Source organism: Sus scrofa, chromosome 1, assembly GCF_054392235.1.
Source record: "Sus scrofa isolate SSC_HxYL_T2T_F1_AM1 chromosome 1, Sscrofa_HxYL_maternal_Yorkshire_Landrace_v2.0, whole genome shotgun sequence".
Taxonomy (NCBI): domain Eukaryota; kingdom Metazoa; phylum Chordata; class Mammalia; order Artiodactyla; family Suidae; genus Sus; species Sus scrofa.
In genome coordinates, this window is record NC_139383.1 from 125,757,241 (window position 1) to 125,775,018 (window position 17,778).

At 40.1% G+C, this 17,778-nt stretch overlaps 2 protein-coding genes across 14 annotated transcripts in view; one reads left to right on the top strand and one right to left on the bottom strand.

Moving 5' to 3' along the window:
- Nucleotides 1-3,737: 3,737 nt before the first annotated feature.
- Nucleotides 3,738-16,868, bottom strand: PIERCE2 (piercer of microtubule wall 2). Its single transcript, XM_013985445.3, has 2 exons — nucleotides 16,631-16,868; nucleotides 3,738-4,191 (listed from the first exon to the last, which is right to left on the bottom strand). Exons 1-2 carry the CDS (start codon nucleotides 16,646-16,648, stop codon nucleotides 3,844-3,846), a joined length of 366 nt encoding a protein of 121 aa, XP_013840899.1. The 5' UTR covers nucleotides 16,649-16,868; the 3' UTR covers nucleotides 3,738-3,843.
- Nucleotides 16,869-17,105: 237 nt separating this feature from the next.
- The window catches only part of CCPG1 (cell cycle progression 1), a 43,832-nt gene continuing 43,159 nt past the window's right edge, over nucleotides 17,106-17,778 (top strand). For 6 of the 13 annotated variants that reach the window (XM_084968866.1, XM_084968951.1, XM_084968259.1 and 3 more), the window contains exon 1: nucleotides 17,106-17,320. The gene's annotated coding sequence lies outside the window, so the exon portion shown is untranslated. 13 annotated transcript variants of the gene reach the window in all.

Genomic DNA, 17,778 nt, shown 5'->3' on the forward strand with positions numbered 1-17,778 from the left:
AAAAAAAAAAAAAAAAAAAGGAAAGAAAAAAGTGAACTGGAGAGATCTTTAATCTCCAGTGGATTAATCTTTAATCCACTACTATGTGATTACTGTACATAGATGTGCAGAAAGTAAGAACACCAGAGATCTTTCCCAAAGCAGTGTCAATGACTCCCAAAACAGAAAACTATAGTTTTAAAGTTAAGGATACATGCATCTTCATGAAAGGATTTAAGCAAACAATCAGTGTAGAATTGGGACAAAGGTCAACAGAGTCCAAGCTGATTGAAGTTGATTGAAGTCTTGAAGGTCAGAAAAGATCTTCATCATCTTTTCTTAGGTTCCAATCGATCTAGTGGTTGAGCCTTGGAGGGGGTTTAAATTCTACAAAACAGCTCAAGAAAATGCTTCAGGCAATGCAAAAGAACTAGGAGTCTTTATTATCTTTCCTTATAGTTACTTCTCTTGCCTGATAAGAGTCTTTGTTACCTTAAGATCATTATTACTGAGACCAATTCAGGGGTAAGCTTTGTAACCAGACTTAGATCCCAAAATGGCTTAGGCTTAAAATGGCATCTCTTATGTCAAGAAGCTGTTCTGGTTCTTTTTCTCCAGGGTCTCCCTATCCTATCTGCTTTACAGAAGGATGAGGCCAAGTTGAAAAAGTGGCTCAGAGAAGCCTGTTTGGCCAAGGAGAGAGCACTTATTACTGGCAAGCCAAGTGCTTTTCAACAAACCTTGTCTATGTGGAGAATAAGGCAAACAATTTTCTGCATATGCTATCTTGGGAAAAGGTTAGTAGGTCATCTCCCAGTAAGCTTGACAACAGGGGTACATTTCATTACCTTATTGAATTGATCTGGCTCAATCTCCTCTCAGACAAAGACCCAAGAGCACCCTTAAGAGCTAACCCATCTCTGAGGATCAGAGTCATATTAACCAAGCTCAGGAGACTGAACAAAACAGATTGCCTACTTATTATTAATTCATAATCGGAAACTGAAGATGTTCATGGTCACAGTAGGTTATATGATAATTCATTTCTCTTTATGAGCATATTATGTATATGGTACATCATAAAGTCACTTGGCAAACATCAACTCAGAACAAGGAGAATTAGTTTGCTGAATGGATTGTTTCATGGCATCATGTATCCGATTCTACTTAACAGGCTTCCTCTCTCCTTCAAAGTTTGGGATAATTCCCTTTGTTTACAAGCCTTAGAGCATACCTCACTGTAACTTACTCTCATGTACTAACAATAAAACAGGTCACCAACATCTTCTCTTTGAAATGTGATTCCCCCTTCTAAAATGCTTTAAAGGCATATGACCCTAACACCATCTCTCTCTTAAGACATTTTCTTCTAGGAACTACTTTTGACAGTACTTGTACTTCATTTTAGCCTTTTTTATGACCTAAATAAACATGGGTTTGGTTTAGTAAACAAATTGCTTACTAGAGTACAAAGATAGTTTTGAGCTATTATAGATAGTAAAAACCAACATTATTTGGTGAAATATATTAATTGTATTCTCAATGGAGTAAACTATATTTATGATAGTCTTTTTTGTAGGGCTGCACCTGTAGCATATGGAAGTTCTGGGGCTAGGGGTCAAATTGGAGCTGCAGTTGTCAGCCTATACCACAGGCACAGCCATGCCACATCTGAGCTGTGTCTGTGACCTACACTACAGCTCACGGCAACATTGGGCCATTAATCCACTGAGCGATGCCAGGGATTGAATCCATATTCTCATGGATACTAGTCAGGTTCTTAATCTGCTGAGCCACAGTGGGAACTCCCATGACAGTCTTTTAGCTTATAGCTGAAAGAGGAAACAGACCTGAACAAACTGGTAAAATGTTCCTTTGGGAAGATTAAACCTTCAGTTTCATTGGAAGTTGAGAGTTCATGCTGTATTTCCAGAAATGATGAGGCAAGAAATGGAAGTAAAGCTTTAAACATTCTGATAGTTGTGTAAAGGTAGGAAAATTTGCCTAAAGTATGTGAATTTTTACATTAATGTGCTTTAAATATTTTCTAGAATTAATTGTTCAAACTGTTAGCTGAAAAGTCTTTCTTTTTGGAAAAATTACAGAGTATGTTTATTTTTTTATATTTTAGGATAGCAATATTCCAAGTTTACTGCATTGTGTATCTTATATAGCAGTTAAATCAACTTTATAGTCCATGCTCTAATGCTTCTTTTAGGTGGTTCTTAGTTCTAAATATACTATAAATTGGTGAATAATTCTGTGTTCACCCTATACAAGCCTTTGATTTTATACACTTTAGCTTTTTTTAGTCTATATAAAAGAAAATTTGGAGTTCCCGTTGTGGCGCAGTGGTTAACGAATCCGACTAGGAACCATGAGGTTGCGGGTTCGATCCCTGGCCTTGCTCAGTGGGTTAAGGATCCAGAATTGCCGTGAACTGGGGTGTAGGTCGCAGATGTGGCTTGGATCCCCCGTTGCTGTAGCTCCAGCGTAGGCTGGTGGCTACAGCTCCAATTAGACCCCTAGCCTGGGAACCTCCATATGCCGCAGGAGCAGCTCAAGAAAAGGCAAAAAGACAAAAAAAAAAAAAAGAAAGAAATATTACTCTCCAGTCATCTTCAGCTACATTTTTTGTATATAATTAATAATTATCATGGGTCATTTGTTCTCAAAATGTGGTTCGATCAAAAATACAAATATGCTATATTAGAATCCTGTCTTTAGGAGTTCCTGTTGTGGCTCAGCAGGTTTAAGAACCCAACATAGTGTCCATGAGGATGCAGGTTTGATCCCTGGCCTTGCTCAGTGGATTAAGGATCTGGCATTGCTGCAAGCTGAGGTGTAGGTCATAACTGTGGTTTGGATTGGCATTGCTGTGGCTGTGGTGTAAGCTTCAGCTGCAGTTCCAATTCAACCCCTAGCCTGGGAACTTCCACATGCCACAGATGCAACCCTAAAAAGAAGAAAAAGAAGAATCCTGTCTTTAAGAAGTAATCTTTGGGGAGTTCTCATCGTGGCTCAGTGGTAACAAAACCAATTAGTATCCATGAGATGGCCTCACTCGGTGGGTTAGGGATCCTGAATATCTGTGAGATGTGGTGTAGGATCCAGATGTGGCTTGGATTGCACATTGCTATAGTTGTGGCATATACCAACAGCTGCAGCTCCGATTCAGCCTTTAGCCTGGGAACTTCCATCTGCCATGGGTGCAGCCATAAAAAAAAAAAGTCATTGTCATTCAGTTATCAATTGAAATGCTTTATTTCTTAAAGGTATTTTTTAAAATTAATTCAAATATTTTTATATTTCAAATCAGGTATCCTAGCCTTAGATATAAAACTCATTTTTCTTGGAGTTCACTTTGTGGCACAGTGGTTAACAAACCCAACTAGAATCCATGAGGATGTGGATTCGATCCCTGGCCTTGCTCAGTGGGTTAAGGATCCAGCATTGCGGTGAGCTGTGGTGTAGGTCACAGACATGGCTTGGATCCTATGCTGTGGCTCTGGCATAGGCTGGTGGCTACAGCTCCAATTCGACCCCTAGCCTGCCGACTTCCATGTGCGGCGGGTGTGGCCCTAAAAAGCTAAATAAATAATTAAAAAACTCAGGAGTTCCCGCCATGGCACAGCAGAAACAAATCCAACTAGAAACCATGAGGTTGCAGGTTCGATCCCTGGCCTCACTCAGTGGGTTAAGGGTCTAGTGTTGCTGTGGCTGTGGCGGAGGCTGGCAGCTGTAGCTCCGATTGGACCCCTAGCCTGGGAACCTCCATATGCCATGGGTGTGGTCCTAAAAAACAAAGACAAAAACACCTCATTTTTCCTGAGTATATTTTCTCTTTATTTGAGTAATATATTTTCATAGAGTGTGTTGAAAATTAGGAAAATCAAGTGTTCTTGTTCTGTCAGGTGTAGTATTTAGAGTGTTATTTTGATAAAAACCAGTAGCTCTGATATGGCCTGAAAATACTTGCTCCTTTGGAGTATAATAACAGGGGAAAAACTGTGGCATAGGTAAAAATTCACCGTAATTACTTGAATTGGTTTTATACATAATCATCTTAGGTTTTGATAGTGAGGTAGCTGTATGGAGTGACCTTGGGTCCAACATACACGAAAACACAGGATTGCCAGGGTTCACACAAGAAGGCCGTTGTTCAGGTTTCATTTCTGTATCTGAATTTGAAGCTGAAGTACTTTTCTTATCCTAAAAGATAAACACATGTAATAATTCTCAATTATAAAATTCTGAAAAAAATAATTATTTTAACTGAGCCCCAACCCTATCTTCCACCACTAAGAGGAAATGGCATAAGGAGTTCCTGCTGTGGTGCAGTGGGTTAAGAATCCAACTGCAGCGGCTTGATCCCCTGGCATGGTGGGTTAAAGGACTTGGCGTTGCTGCAGCAGCAGCGACATAGGTTCCAGCTGTGGCTGGGATTCAGTTCCTGCCCTGGGAATTTCCATATGACCTGGGTGTAGCCATAAATTTTTTTTAAAAAGTGGCTTGAAAGGGATCAAAGATTTAAATGTAAGATCTGACACTATAAAATTCTTAGAAGAACAGAGAGTTGTGATACAGCGGAAAGGAATCCTACTAATATCCTATAGGATGGGGATTTGATCCCTGGCCTCAGGCAGGGATTTGGCATTGCCATGAGCTGTGGAAGGCTGCAGACATGTCTTGGATCCCCTCTTGCTGTGACTATGGCATAGGCGGGCAGCTGCGGCTCTGATTAAACCCCTAGCCTAGGAACTTCCATATGCTGAGGGTATAGCCCTAAAAAGCAGAAAAAAAAAAAAAAATCCTCGAAGTACATTTAGAGGAAAAGTTCCCAGGAGTTGGTCTTGGTAATGATTTTTTTATTTTTTTGGATGTGACAAGAAAAGTATAAGCCACAAGAACAGAAAGAAGTGAATACATCAAACAAAAAGCTGTTGCACAGCATAAGGACAGTGGAACGAAGAGGCAGCTTGGAATGGGAGAAAATATTTGGAAACTGTTTGTTAGATAAGGTGTTAATATCCAAAATATGTGAAGAACTCAGTCAATTCAATAGTAAAAAAAACCAAACAATAGGAGTTCCTGTTATGGCTCAGTGCGTTAAGAATCTGACGCTATCTCTTTGAGAATGTGGGTTTGATACTTGGCCTTGCTCAGTGGGTTAAGGGTCCAGTGTTGCTGTGGCTGAGCACAGGTTGCAGATGCAGCTCCAATTTCACCCCAGCCTAGCCTGGGAACTTCCATATGCTGCAGGTGTGGCCCTAAAAAGAAGAAGAAGAAAAAAAAAAAAAAACACCCTAAACCAAACAATATAAATAAATAATGGGTAGACGATCTGAATAGACATTTCTCCAAAGACATACAGATGGCCAACAGGTACATGAAAAGATGCTCAACATTCCTAATCATCAGGGAAATGCAAATCTAAAACCACAATGAGGTATCTCTTCATACCTGAAGAGAGGCTATTACCAAAAAGTTGATAGAATAAGAGTGAGTGAGGATGTGGAAAAAAGGGAGCCCTTCATGCACTGTTGGTGTAGGGATCCAAATTAGCACAGCCACTGTGGAAAACAGCATACAGGTTCCTCAAAAAATTAAACATAGAACTACCATATGATACAACAATTCTACTTCTGGGTATATATCCAAAGGAAATCAAATCGCTATGTCAAAGAGATATCTGTACTCCGATGTTCACGGCAGCATTATTTACAATAGCTAAGACACAGAAGTAGCTTAAGTGTTCATTAGCAGATGAATAGATGAATAAATTTTATTATATATACACATTGGAGTAGTACTCAGCCATAAAAAGGAGGGAATCCTGCCATTTGCAACAACGTGGATGAAACTTGAGGGCATTATGCTAAGAGAAGTCAGAGAGAAATAATGTGTGATCTTACATATATGTGGAATTAAAAAGAAAGTCAAACTCATAGATACAGCAGAATGGTAGTTCCCAGGGGCTGGGGAGTTGGGGGGAATGGAGAGATGTTGATCAAAGGATACAAGCTTCCAGTGATAAGAAGAGTAAGTTCTGGGAATCTAATGTACAGTATTATGACTATAGTTAACTATACCATATTATATATTTGAAAGTTGCTGAAAGAATAGATGTTCTCACCATACCCACACACACAAATTTGTAATTATGTGAGGTTATAGTTGTATTAACTAATTTTATTGTGCTAATCATTTCATTATACATATGTATATCAAAGCATCATGTTGTACACCTTACACAATGTTATATGTCAATTATATCTCAATAAAGCTGGAAAACAAAACAGAAGGAAACAAATTTATCCCCATCTACTCTGCTCCTTTGAGAAATCCTTTTCTCTTGAGGACAATAAAGAGTACCCAGTGAATTATATGTACAAGATAACTTTTAAAAGTCCTATTCTAGGGAGTTCCTGTTGTGGTGCAGCAGAAACAAATCTGACTAGTATCCATGAGGATGTGGGCTTGATACCTGGCCTCATTCAGTGGGTCAGGGATCCGGCATTGCCGTGAGCTGTGGTGTAGGTCTCAGATGCGACTAGGATTCTGCATTGCTGTGGTGTGGTATAGGCTGGCAGCTATAGCTCTGATTCGACCTCTAGCCTGGGAACTTCCATATGCTGTGGGTTCGGTACTAAAAGCCAAAAAAAAAAAAAAAAATCCTGTTCTAGAGCTTTGAGAATTGATAAAAAAATTTGTAAATTAGAGAGTAAATCTGTAATAGGTCATAGAGGAGGATGTGTACAGCTGAATTTTAGAGAAGGCAATGAAATAAACATTCAGGTATCTTAACCTTGTGGGGGATATCCATTAAGCAAATTATTACAAACTAAATTACAGTTGTGGTAAGTGCTATGAAGAAAAAAATTCAAGATATTTATGGAGCATGGGGGTTCTAACCTAGTGTGGTGGCCTAGGAAGTAGGAAGGCCATTCTGGTGAAGTGTCATTGAATCTAAGACTGGAAGACAAGGAAGGAAAATGTAGAGGAGGGAACAAAGAAAAAGTGTGGCCAAAGTCAAGTAAGTTAGAGTAGAAAGGGGCTTGAGATGAGATTAGAGGGGCAGGAGTCCGATCCTGCCTGTTTTTTTCACCATGTTAAAAGTTTGAATCTTTTTACCATAAAGCAATGCAATGTTATTGAAGAGTTTCTTTTCTTAAATAAGTTTCTTCCTCTACCTTCCATTGGTGAAGACAAGTATTAACCTAGCCCTGACTTAATGATCTCAGAATACTTTTACAACTGGATTTAGGGGGGGTCCCTAAAGTTCTGTTACTGTATATATATTTTTGTTGTTGTTGTCTGTTTGCCTTTTCTAGGGCCACACCTGTGGCATATGGAGGTTCCCAGACTAGGGGTCTAATTGGAGCTGTAGCCACTGGCCTACACCACAGCCACAGCAATGCCAGATCCAAGCCCCATCTGCGACCTACACCAAAGCTCACAGCAATGCCGGATTCTTAACCCACTGAGCAAGGCCAGGGATCGAACCCGCGACCTCATGGTTCCTAGTCAGATTCGTTAACCACTGAGCCACGACCGGGAACTCCAAGTTCTGTTACTATAAATAGACTTTTTGTTTAGCAAACTTCACCCACCTTGAGATTGTATTATATTGCTCAATTTTTTTTTTCTGAAAGACTTGGAAGTTCTTATAAGCTAATTTTGTTGGTATTTCTAGTTGGGAAAATCATAAATATAAATGTAAATAAGAACCTTTATCCATATATTGTCTTATATCTGCTTGTGTTTTAAATGCACTTGTGTCTGGTTATAATCTTAAAAAATAAAAAGGTGCTATGTGTTGATTGTGAGCTAAAATGTTTTCCCAGCAATTCCTGTTGTGGCCCAGCGGTAACAAATTTGACTGGTATCCATGAGGATGTGAGTTCGATACCTGGCCTTGCTTAGTGGGTTAAGTATCTGGCATTGCTGTGAGCAATGGTGTAGGTCACAGACTCTGCTCCAATCCTGTGTTGCTGTGGCTGTGGTGAAGGCCAGCAGCTATGGTTCAGATTCGACGGCTAGCCTGGGAACCTCCATATGCTGCACATGTGGCCTTAAAAAGCAAAAAGAAAATTTTAAAAAATAAAAAAATAAAGTGTTTTCCCTATCAATTCTTAAAGGCTAGCTTTATTTATTTACATTATTGAGGTACAGTTGAATTATAGCATTATGAATTTCAGATGTACAACACAGTGGTTCACAATTTCTCAAGGTTATACTCCATTTAGTTATTATAAAGTATTGGCTTTGTTTCCTATGCTGTACTATGTATCCTTGTAGCTTATTTATTTTATACATAATAGTTTATACATCTTAATTTCCTATGTCTATCTTGACCCTTCCCTCTTCCCTTTTTCCCCACTGATAACTAGTAGTTCTTTATATATGTAAATCTTCCTTTTTTGTTATATTCACTGTTTTTTTTTAAATTCCACATATTAAGTGATACCATACAGTATTTGTCTTTGTCTAACTTACTTCACTAAACATAATACCCTCCAGATCCATCCATGTTGTTGCAAATGGCAACATTTCATTCCTCTTTATAGCTGAGAAATATTCAATTTTGTGTGTGTATGTGTATATAAAATCTGGAACATGTCAACTTCTTTTTGGCCTCTCTGTGCACAGCCCAGGACTGTGTCATTTGGTATCTGCAAAGCAATTGATTTAAGAAGCCAGTACCTGGTGGGTGTGGATTTACAGGCACATCAGATTGACATTTACTGTGTCAGAAATCAGGTAACTGAAGCAGAAAAAAAAAAAATTGATAGGAATAAAATTTTATAGTATTTCTTTAAAGATGTTAAGACAGAAGTATTTTCCTCCAGAAGTTCCCGTCATGGCGCAGCGGAAATGAATCCGACTAGGAACCATGAGGTTGTGGGTTCCATCCCTGGCCTCGCTCAGTGGGTTAAGGATCCAGTGTTACCGTGAGCTGTGGAGTAGGTCACAGATGTGGCTCAGATCTGGCATTTCTGTGGCTGTGGCTGTGGCCAGAAGCTATAGCTCTGATTAGACCCCTAGCCTGGGAACCTCCATGAAAAAAAAAAAAAAAAGTTAAGAAGTATTGTCCTCCAAAGTAATGTAGCATGATTTTTAGAAGACTGTTAACATGCATGGGATTGGGAAAGGTAGGACTAAAGTTGTTCCAGATGATACCAATAAACTCCATGCTTAGCAAAAAAAAAAACAACAAAAAAGATATATATATATATATGTGTGTGTGTGTGTGTATATATATATATATATCTGTTAATGGACACTTAGGTTGCTTCCATGTATTGGCTATTGTAAATAGTGCTGCTGTGAACCTGGGGGTGCATATATATCTTTTTGAATTAATATTTTTGTTTTCTTCAGCTATATACAAATTCAAGAGCGGATTTGTTGGATCATATGGTAGTTCTGTTTTAGTTTTTTGAGGAAACTCAATACTGTTTTACACAGTGGTTGCACCAATTTATATTCCCAACGACAGTGTCAGAGGGTTCCTTTTTCTTTACACCATCATCAAAATTTTCTTTGTGGATTTTTTTTTCTTTTTAGGGCCACTCCTGCAACACATGGAAGTTCCCAGGCTAGGGGTTGAATCAGAGCTATAGCTGCCAGCCTACGCCACAGCCACTGCCAGATCTGAGCTATGTCTGTGACCTACACCGCAATGCCAGATCCTTAACCCACTGAAAGAGGTCAAATGGAACCCACATCCTCAATGGATACTAGTAAGGTTTGTTATTGCCAAGCCACAATGGGAACTCCTTTTTTTTTTTTTTTTGTGGACTTTTTGATGATACCATTCTAACAGGTGTGAGGTGATATCTCATTGTGGTTTTGATTTGCATTTCTCTGAGGATTAGCATCTTTTTATGTGCCTATTGGCCATCAGTATATGTCTTCTTTGGGAAAATGTCTATTCAGGTCTTCTGCCTTTTTTTTTTTTTTTTTTTTTTTAGGTCTTTTGAGGGCCTCACCCATGGCATAAGGAAGTTCCCAGGCTAGAGGTCCAATCGGAGCCATAGCCGCCAGCCTACGCCAGAGCCACAGCAATGCCAGATCCGAGCCACATCTGCAACCTACACTACAGGTCACGGTGACGCCAGATCCCCAACCCACTGAGCGAGGCCAGGGATCGAACCTGCAACCTCATGGTTCCTAGTCGGATTCATTTCTGCTGCACCACGATGGGAACTCCTCTTCTGCCTATTTTTAATTGAGTTGTTCTAGCATTTTATTTAAAAGTACTATCAAAGCATATTCAGTCACATCTTCAGTCAGCTATTAATGTTCTACTTGAACAATTACATTAATAAACATTTTGAAAGTACTCTCTGAATAAGGACTTCAAAAGAATGAATCAAGTATAGTGAAAAGAGCTTGGAGACCCAGTTTCTAGTCCTAGATTGGGTAAATCAGATTCTCCGTGCCCTAGTTTTCTGTTTGTAAAACAGGGGAGTCTGGATTATTTGTCCCCTCAAGATCTACTTACTCCATTTCTTACATAGATTTTATAAAGTTTCTAAACTTATGCAGTATACTTAAAAGTAGATAGTATCATAGTATATGTTCTATGTAGATAGTATCATAGTATATGTTCTATATGATCATATTTTGCCTTATTTTAGTGACAGTTATAAACTTTTCATAGGGTTTCTTTAAATGACTTTGATAAATCTTTTGGAACACTTGACAGCTTTCTGAAAATCCAATCCAAGAATACTTATTTTGCTGCATGCTTTCCATAAGGAGTAAAAGCTTTTTCCCCCCATTTATAAACACAGGTGTTAGAAATGAAATTGCTGATCTTTTTAAAATTTTTTTATTTTTATATTTTTTGCTTTTTAGGGCCACACCCGAGGCATATGTAGGTTTCCAAGCTAGGGGTCTAATTGGAGCTACTCCTGCTGGCCTACACCACAGCCACAGCAACACAGGATCTGAGCTGCATCTGCAAGCTACACCACAGCTCATGGCAACGCCAATTCCTTGACCTACTAAGCGAGGCCAGGGATCATATCCGCAACCTCATGGATACTAGTCAGATTTGTTTCTGCTACGCCACAACGGGAACTCCAGCTGGTCTTTTTTTATCCCCCTGCTGCTCTCCAGGTAGCTGTCCATTTCTTTAAAAGCTGACATAATTCACAGAGGTTTGAGTGTCTAGTTATTGTTCTGTTGTCTTGGTATCTTGGACTGAGAGCCTTTAATCTTTTGCTTCTGAAAACTGACTGGGGAGTTCCCATCATGGCTTATCAGTAACAAACCTAACTAGTACCCATCAGGTTTCGGGTTGGATTCCTGGCCTCACTCAGCAGGTTAAGGCTCCAGCATTGTGGTGAGTTGTGTGGTGTAGGTTGCAGATGTGGCTCGGATCTGGCATTGCTATGGCTGTTGCATAGGCGAGCAGCTGCAGCTCTGATTCGACTCTAGCCTGGGAACTTCCAGATGCTGCTGCTGGGGCCCTAAAAAGCAAAAAGAGAGAGAGAAAGGACGGAAGGAAGGAAGAAAGAAAGAAAGAAAAAAAAAAAAAAAAGAAAGGCAGCTGATCTCTCATTGGTCAGTTCTTGGATATAAGACTATTATTTTATGAATATCTATCTTATTAGAAACTCCAGCTATCACTGACCCAGCCACCTTTAAGGCTTCTTCATTTCCTTAAAATTAATTTTTTTTTTTTCCTTTTTAGAGCCACATCTGCAGCATATGGAGGTCCCCAGGCTAGGGGTCTAATCGGAGCTGTAGCCGCCGGCCTATGCCACAGCCACAGCCATGCTGGATCCAAGTTGCATCAGAGACCTACACCACAGCTCACGGCAATGCTGGATCCTTAACCCACTGAGCAAGGCCAGGGATCCAACCGGTGACCTCATGGTTCCTAGTCGGATTTGTTAACTACTGAACCACCACGGGAACTCCTCCATGACATTACTAATCAAGAAAAATCTTACCTCTTACTGATAACACACACACACACACATATTATCTGAAACTAGTAGTCCTTTCTCTGATAACACTGAGAGTTTACAGGTTCCTAGTCGGAACCACTAGGGTGGTTCCCCAGTGCATTGTTTCTCATACTTTTATGTGCAAATGTAATACTTAAAATCTGATTAAAATACAGATTTCTGACCCAGATCTTGGGCGGGGCCAAAATTCTGCATTTCTAAGAAAATCCTAAGTGATGCTGCTGATCCCCGGATTACATTGTGGGTGGTAGGTTAAACACTTGTGAAAGATGTAACTAAACTGTAGTCAGGAGTTAAAAAGGTCTTTGGATGAATGGATAAAGAATATGTGATATATGTATATATATATATAATGCAATACTACTACTCAGCCATAAAAAAGAATGAAATTTTACTATTTGCAACATGGATGGATCTGGAGGGTATTATGCTAATTGAAATAAATCAAAGACAATTACTGTATGATATCACCTATATGTGGAATCTATAAAATACAACAAACTAGTGAATATAAAAAAGAAACAGATTCACAGATATAGATAACAAACTAGAGGTTACCAGTTGGTAGAGCGGAGGGGGAAGGGACAAGATAGGGGTAGGGGATTAAGAGGTACAAACTATTATATATAATGTAAGCTATAAGGATATGTTGCACAATACAGAGAATGTAGCCAATATTTTATAATAACTATAAATGGAGTATAACCTAATTGTGAATCACTATTTTATATACCTGTAACTTATATATTATACATCAACTATACTTCAATTAAAAAAAAAATGCCTTGGAGAGGCAGGCTAAGGAGTGTGGGGATATGTAGAGACTATCTGAGAAACTTATATTTGTGTACCTCCAGCTGCAAGAGTTATCTAAACCACATAAACTGGTTGTTATCATTTCTGGGTTCTGATATTGCCAGTGGTAATAGCTGTGTGACTCTGATGAAAATTATTTTTGCAAGGATTCAAAAAAATTCCTTGTCTGTAAAAATAAAGGAGATGAATTGAATAGTTTTGTTTCCTCCTCTGAGGATATCACAGCTCTCCAAATGTAGGAAGAGAAAAGTGATTTTTTTTTTTTTTTTTTAGGGCCATACCTGTGGCATATGGAGGTTCCCAGACTAAGGGTCCAAACGGAGCTGTAGCCTCCGGCCTACAAGAGAGCCACAGCAATGTGGGATCCGAGCCAAGTCCTCCTCGTATACCACAGCTCATGGCAACGCCAGATCCTTAGCCCACTGAGCGAGGCCAAGGATTGAACCCATGTCCTCATGGATGCTAGTTGGGTTTGTTAACCCACTGAGCCACAACAGGAACTCCCAGAAAGTGATTTTCAGTTATTTGAAAAACATGAAAGAAAGTATATTCTTACTTGTGATAAGGTCCTTAAAAATGCATCCTGTGGTGTCCATGGAGGCAAAAAACTTTTGTTAGTTTTAAAAAACCTCCAAATTTGGCAATTTCTGGAATACCTAAATTCTAAATTCTTCTATATTATAAATTATATATAATCTCATAGAGGATGGGAGGGTACCTAAACCTTTTTTTTTTTTTTTGGCTGCACCCACAGCATGCATAAGTTTCTGTGCCAGGGATTGAACCTATGCCAAAGGAGGAACCCAACCCAAAGCAGTGACAATACCAGATCCTTAACCCACTGAATCACATGGGAATTCCCTGCCTTTTTAAGGTTGAATTAAATAGAAGTTTGTTTATATGCATTAAAATTCTTTTTCTGGAGTTCCCTGGTGTCCTAGCAGTTAAAGATCCAGCATTGTTAGTGCTGTAGCTCGGGTTATTTCTGTGGCCTGGGTTTGATTACCTAGTTCAGGAACTTCCACATACCATGGGTATGACCCAAAAAAAGAAAAAAGAAAAAAATTCTTTGAAGACTCTGTAGTAGATTCTTGTGATTTATAAAGCTGAGGCCCTTTAGGAATTCTAAATCCTTAAAACTAGCAAGCATATAATCTCAGTTTCTCCAATTCTAAATTGGAGGCAAGAGTACTGACCAAGTTGTAGTGTCTGTCTGAAGTGAGGATCAAATTTGTATCAGATTAGTTGGGTTCCTTGTTAGAATAATCCAGCTCACTCTGAATTCCTGGGTTATTCTACTTAATGTCTCAGCAAAGTTAAGTTCCTCATTATTAGAAACCTATTTGCTGTGAAATCTTGAGTTTATATCTGCAAATGTGAAGTATTTACTCCACTTTCTTTTCTTTTGTTCAGATTTGAATGAGTATTAATAGTGTGTTGAAGTTGCACAAGGCAAGAACTGTATGACCTAAATTCCAGTCCTTTATCATTACTGCACCTTGTTTTTATATTGTTTGTAAAATTGGTAAAAAAAAAAAAAAATCTGCCATAGTTCCTGCGGTTGTGGAGATAAAATGAGAGAATATCGGATGTAAATGCTAAGTGCTATATAAATGGAGCCAGTTTTTTTATCATTTTCTTTTTTGCAAGTATACCTCAATGCATATGCATGATTTTTCAGAGTTCAGTTCTGAAATTTACAGTTAATAATACTTTGCAGTATGCTACAGTTTACTAATACTCATAACCTTGTGGGAAGCTGCCAAAGCTGGAAGTAGAATTCATCAGATTTTGCTATTTATTTTAAAAAAAAATTTATTTATTGAAATATATAGTTGATCTCCAATGTTAATTTCTGATGTATACCACTATATATATATATATACACACACACATATATATACATATATTCTTTTTCATATTCTTTTCCATTATGGTTTATCACAGGATATTGAACATAGTTCCCTGAGCTATACAGTAGGACCTTGTTGTTTATCCACCTGTATATAATAATTGGTGTCTGCTAATCCCAAACTCCCAATGCTTTCCTCCCTTAACATCCCTTCCCCCTTGGCAACCACAACACTGTGAGTTGTTTTGTTTGATAGATATGTTGATTTATGTCACATTTTAGATCCCACATGTAAGTGATATCATATAGTATTTGTCTTTCTCTTTCTGACTTCACTTGGTATGATAATCTATAGGTCCATCCTTTTGTTGCAAATGGCATGGTTTCATTATTTATTCTTTTTTGACACTGTTTAATAATTTGTTTTAAATATCAAGAGCACAGACATTATAGAATAAGAAGTCACCTGAATCCTGTGGCATTGCAACAGGTCAGCTTTTTTTGAAATGCCTCCTAGGTTTCCTCAGCACAAGGAAGGCTGCTTAGGTGAAAGGTGCTACCCTGTGACTTGTTGGAAAAAAAGGAAAAAGCAACAATAATTTACTTTATGGACACCCAGTCAAGTGGCCCAGGGCAACCCCAGTCACAGACGTTGTGACTTTCAAATCACCTTTTACAACTGGCTCTAATATTCTGATCAACTTTGACTCAAAATTTAAGACATAAAACAGAATCTTGACAAAATAGAGCACAAATTGGCTGAAAATTTTTGTTGGCATAATTTGTACCACACAATCTGTAAAAGTTAGTGCCTACTAAATCTTTTAGATCTCCAGGATAACTCACAAATGTTTACAGACTTAGAAACAAACTACTCATTCCCTTTACATTTAGGTCCTCACTTCAGCTTTCTTACTTGGGTTTCACTCTCTTCAAATCTCTTATTCTTAAAATGTATTCAAAACAGATACAGTTAAAAGCAAAACAGTCTAATGCACAGAATAATAAAAAGATTATTTTAAATTCTTGGAGTTCCCGTCGTGGCGCAGTGGTTAACGAATCTGACTAGGAACCATGAGGTTGAGGGTTCGATCCCTGCCCTTGTTCAGTGGGTTAACGATCCGGCGTTGCCGTGAGCTGTGGTGTAGGTTGCAGACGCGGCTCGGATCCCGCATTGCTGGCGTAGGCTGGCAGCTACAGCTCCGATTCGACCCCTAGCCTGGGAACCTTCATATGCTGTGGGAACGGCCCAAGAAATGGCAAAAAGACAAAATAAATAAAAACTAAAAAATTAAATTCTCTGCTAGCCTACATATTAGGTCGGCAACTATTACTTAAGGATAAGAAGGTTACTTAAAATTATAAATGAATCTTTTAAAATTAAGTCTTAAAATTAGACCATGAAAGTGCCTTGAAAAGAATGAAAATATACTTTGATCTTTCAGTCTTTTGTATATAGATAAAAGCAAGCCACTGAAATACAAATGCCCATTACAGAAACTGTAATTATAAAATCCGGTGTTGTCACAGGTGATGTCAACTATAGTGACTCGAAAAGCAAAAAACCCCCTAAGAGTATAATTTTGAGGCACCCTTTTGTTTCTCCTCAAGCCCACCATCCTCCTTGTTAATGTTTTTCTTAATCTTTTTTTGGCCACAAATAGGGGACAGAGAATTTACTGCCTTAACTTACTGTTTCCAGCAACATTGAGTATAAGTTTTGAACAAGGCACAATGTAAATAAATGTAAGTTTTAAAACACTGTATTTTTCTTGTTCAAAACCATCTCCAGTTCGCGAACGGGTACAAATCGCATACCATCTCCAATCTTTGTACTTTCAGAGGCAATTCTGGCTTAATGCAATGTATCTGTGTGGCCCAGTGGTTGCCTAGAAAGGTGGCTTTTCTGGGGGTAGAGGTGGGTGGGAGTGCAGGGTGCCCCAAATTTATAGTAACGACAACAGTCAAAAACATCCAGCCCTCGGCCCCAACCCACCCAGTCGCACTCGGTCATTCTTGGTATCTTCTTTATTTTCTCGGCAAACGCAGTCTTTTCCTGCAGCAGATGGCGAGAAAGCCAGCGAGCGCAGAGGGCACGCGGCCCTTCCACTACGCCCAATTAAAGCAGCAAAGAGAAGGCGAGCCGTCGGCTGGACCAATACGTGAAAACGAATCCTCTTAATCCCGGGACCTGTCCTCCTGGGTGGAATCCTTTCGTGTGGTTGTAGAAGCCCGTCTCCATAGTGACCGGCCACTGCTCCTCTCCAGTGCCGGGGCCCGGATGTTGTGAGGATCACTACCTCGGGGCCCAGCTTCCTGCAGCCTCGCCGCGGCCGGCTGCGCTTCCCTTCGGGAGTCGTAGTTCTTTCCTCCGCCACCTACCGTTATGAGGTTCGGGAGGGACTACGAGTCCCGGCATGCGCCACGGCGCCCCGCCAGCCACCGCCTCCTGGCTGCGGACGCTTGGGAGCAGGTTGTTGTTTTTATGAGAGGCGTCACTGCTCTGGGAGCTGTGACTGCCGCCACCACGACAGCCAGCGCCGTCCCGCGGGGGGTGGCGCTGCTCCTTCAGGTACGGCCCTGGGCGGGTTTGGACACCGGGAGGGGAGTCGGGCCGACTGTCGGGGTCTTGGCCAGCACCCGTGGTTCATCCGCCTGGCGGAGGCAGTCGTGGGGTCTCGCTGAGGCAAGTTCTTGACCCTAGGTGTTTAGCGTTTGCGGCTGCCGGGGTGGCCTCTTTCGCACGCGAGTCTGCAGCCTCCGCGGCAGAGCTGATCCCCGAGGCGTCTGTTGCGGTGGTCCTGCAGCCTTGAATCTCTCCGTGCAGACGCGAGCAGTGCGCGGGGGTGTGGGGGAGCTGACGGCCGGGGGATGCACCCGCCTTCCGTCCCTGGGCTGGCTTAAGGCGCTTCTTGGTCCTGATTGATGAGAGTCCATATGGTGAGATGTTATGTGCGTCACCCTGCCGGCTTTTCAACCGGCCCATCTTTTTTGGTGACGTTTGAGTCCCGTGATACCAGGATACAGAAAGATTAAATAATGTATTTGAGATTTCTGTTTGTGCGCCAGGCTAATAATGGTCAAATACCTCTGCCTATCCTATTTCCCCCCCACGGATCACTTTTAGTGTGGACCTTCCTAATC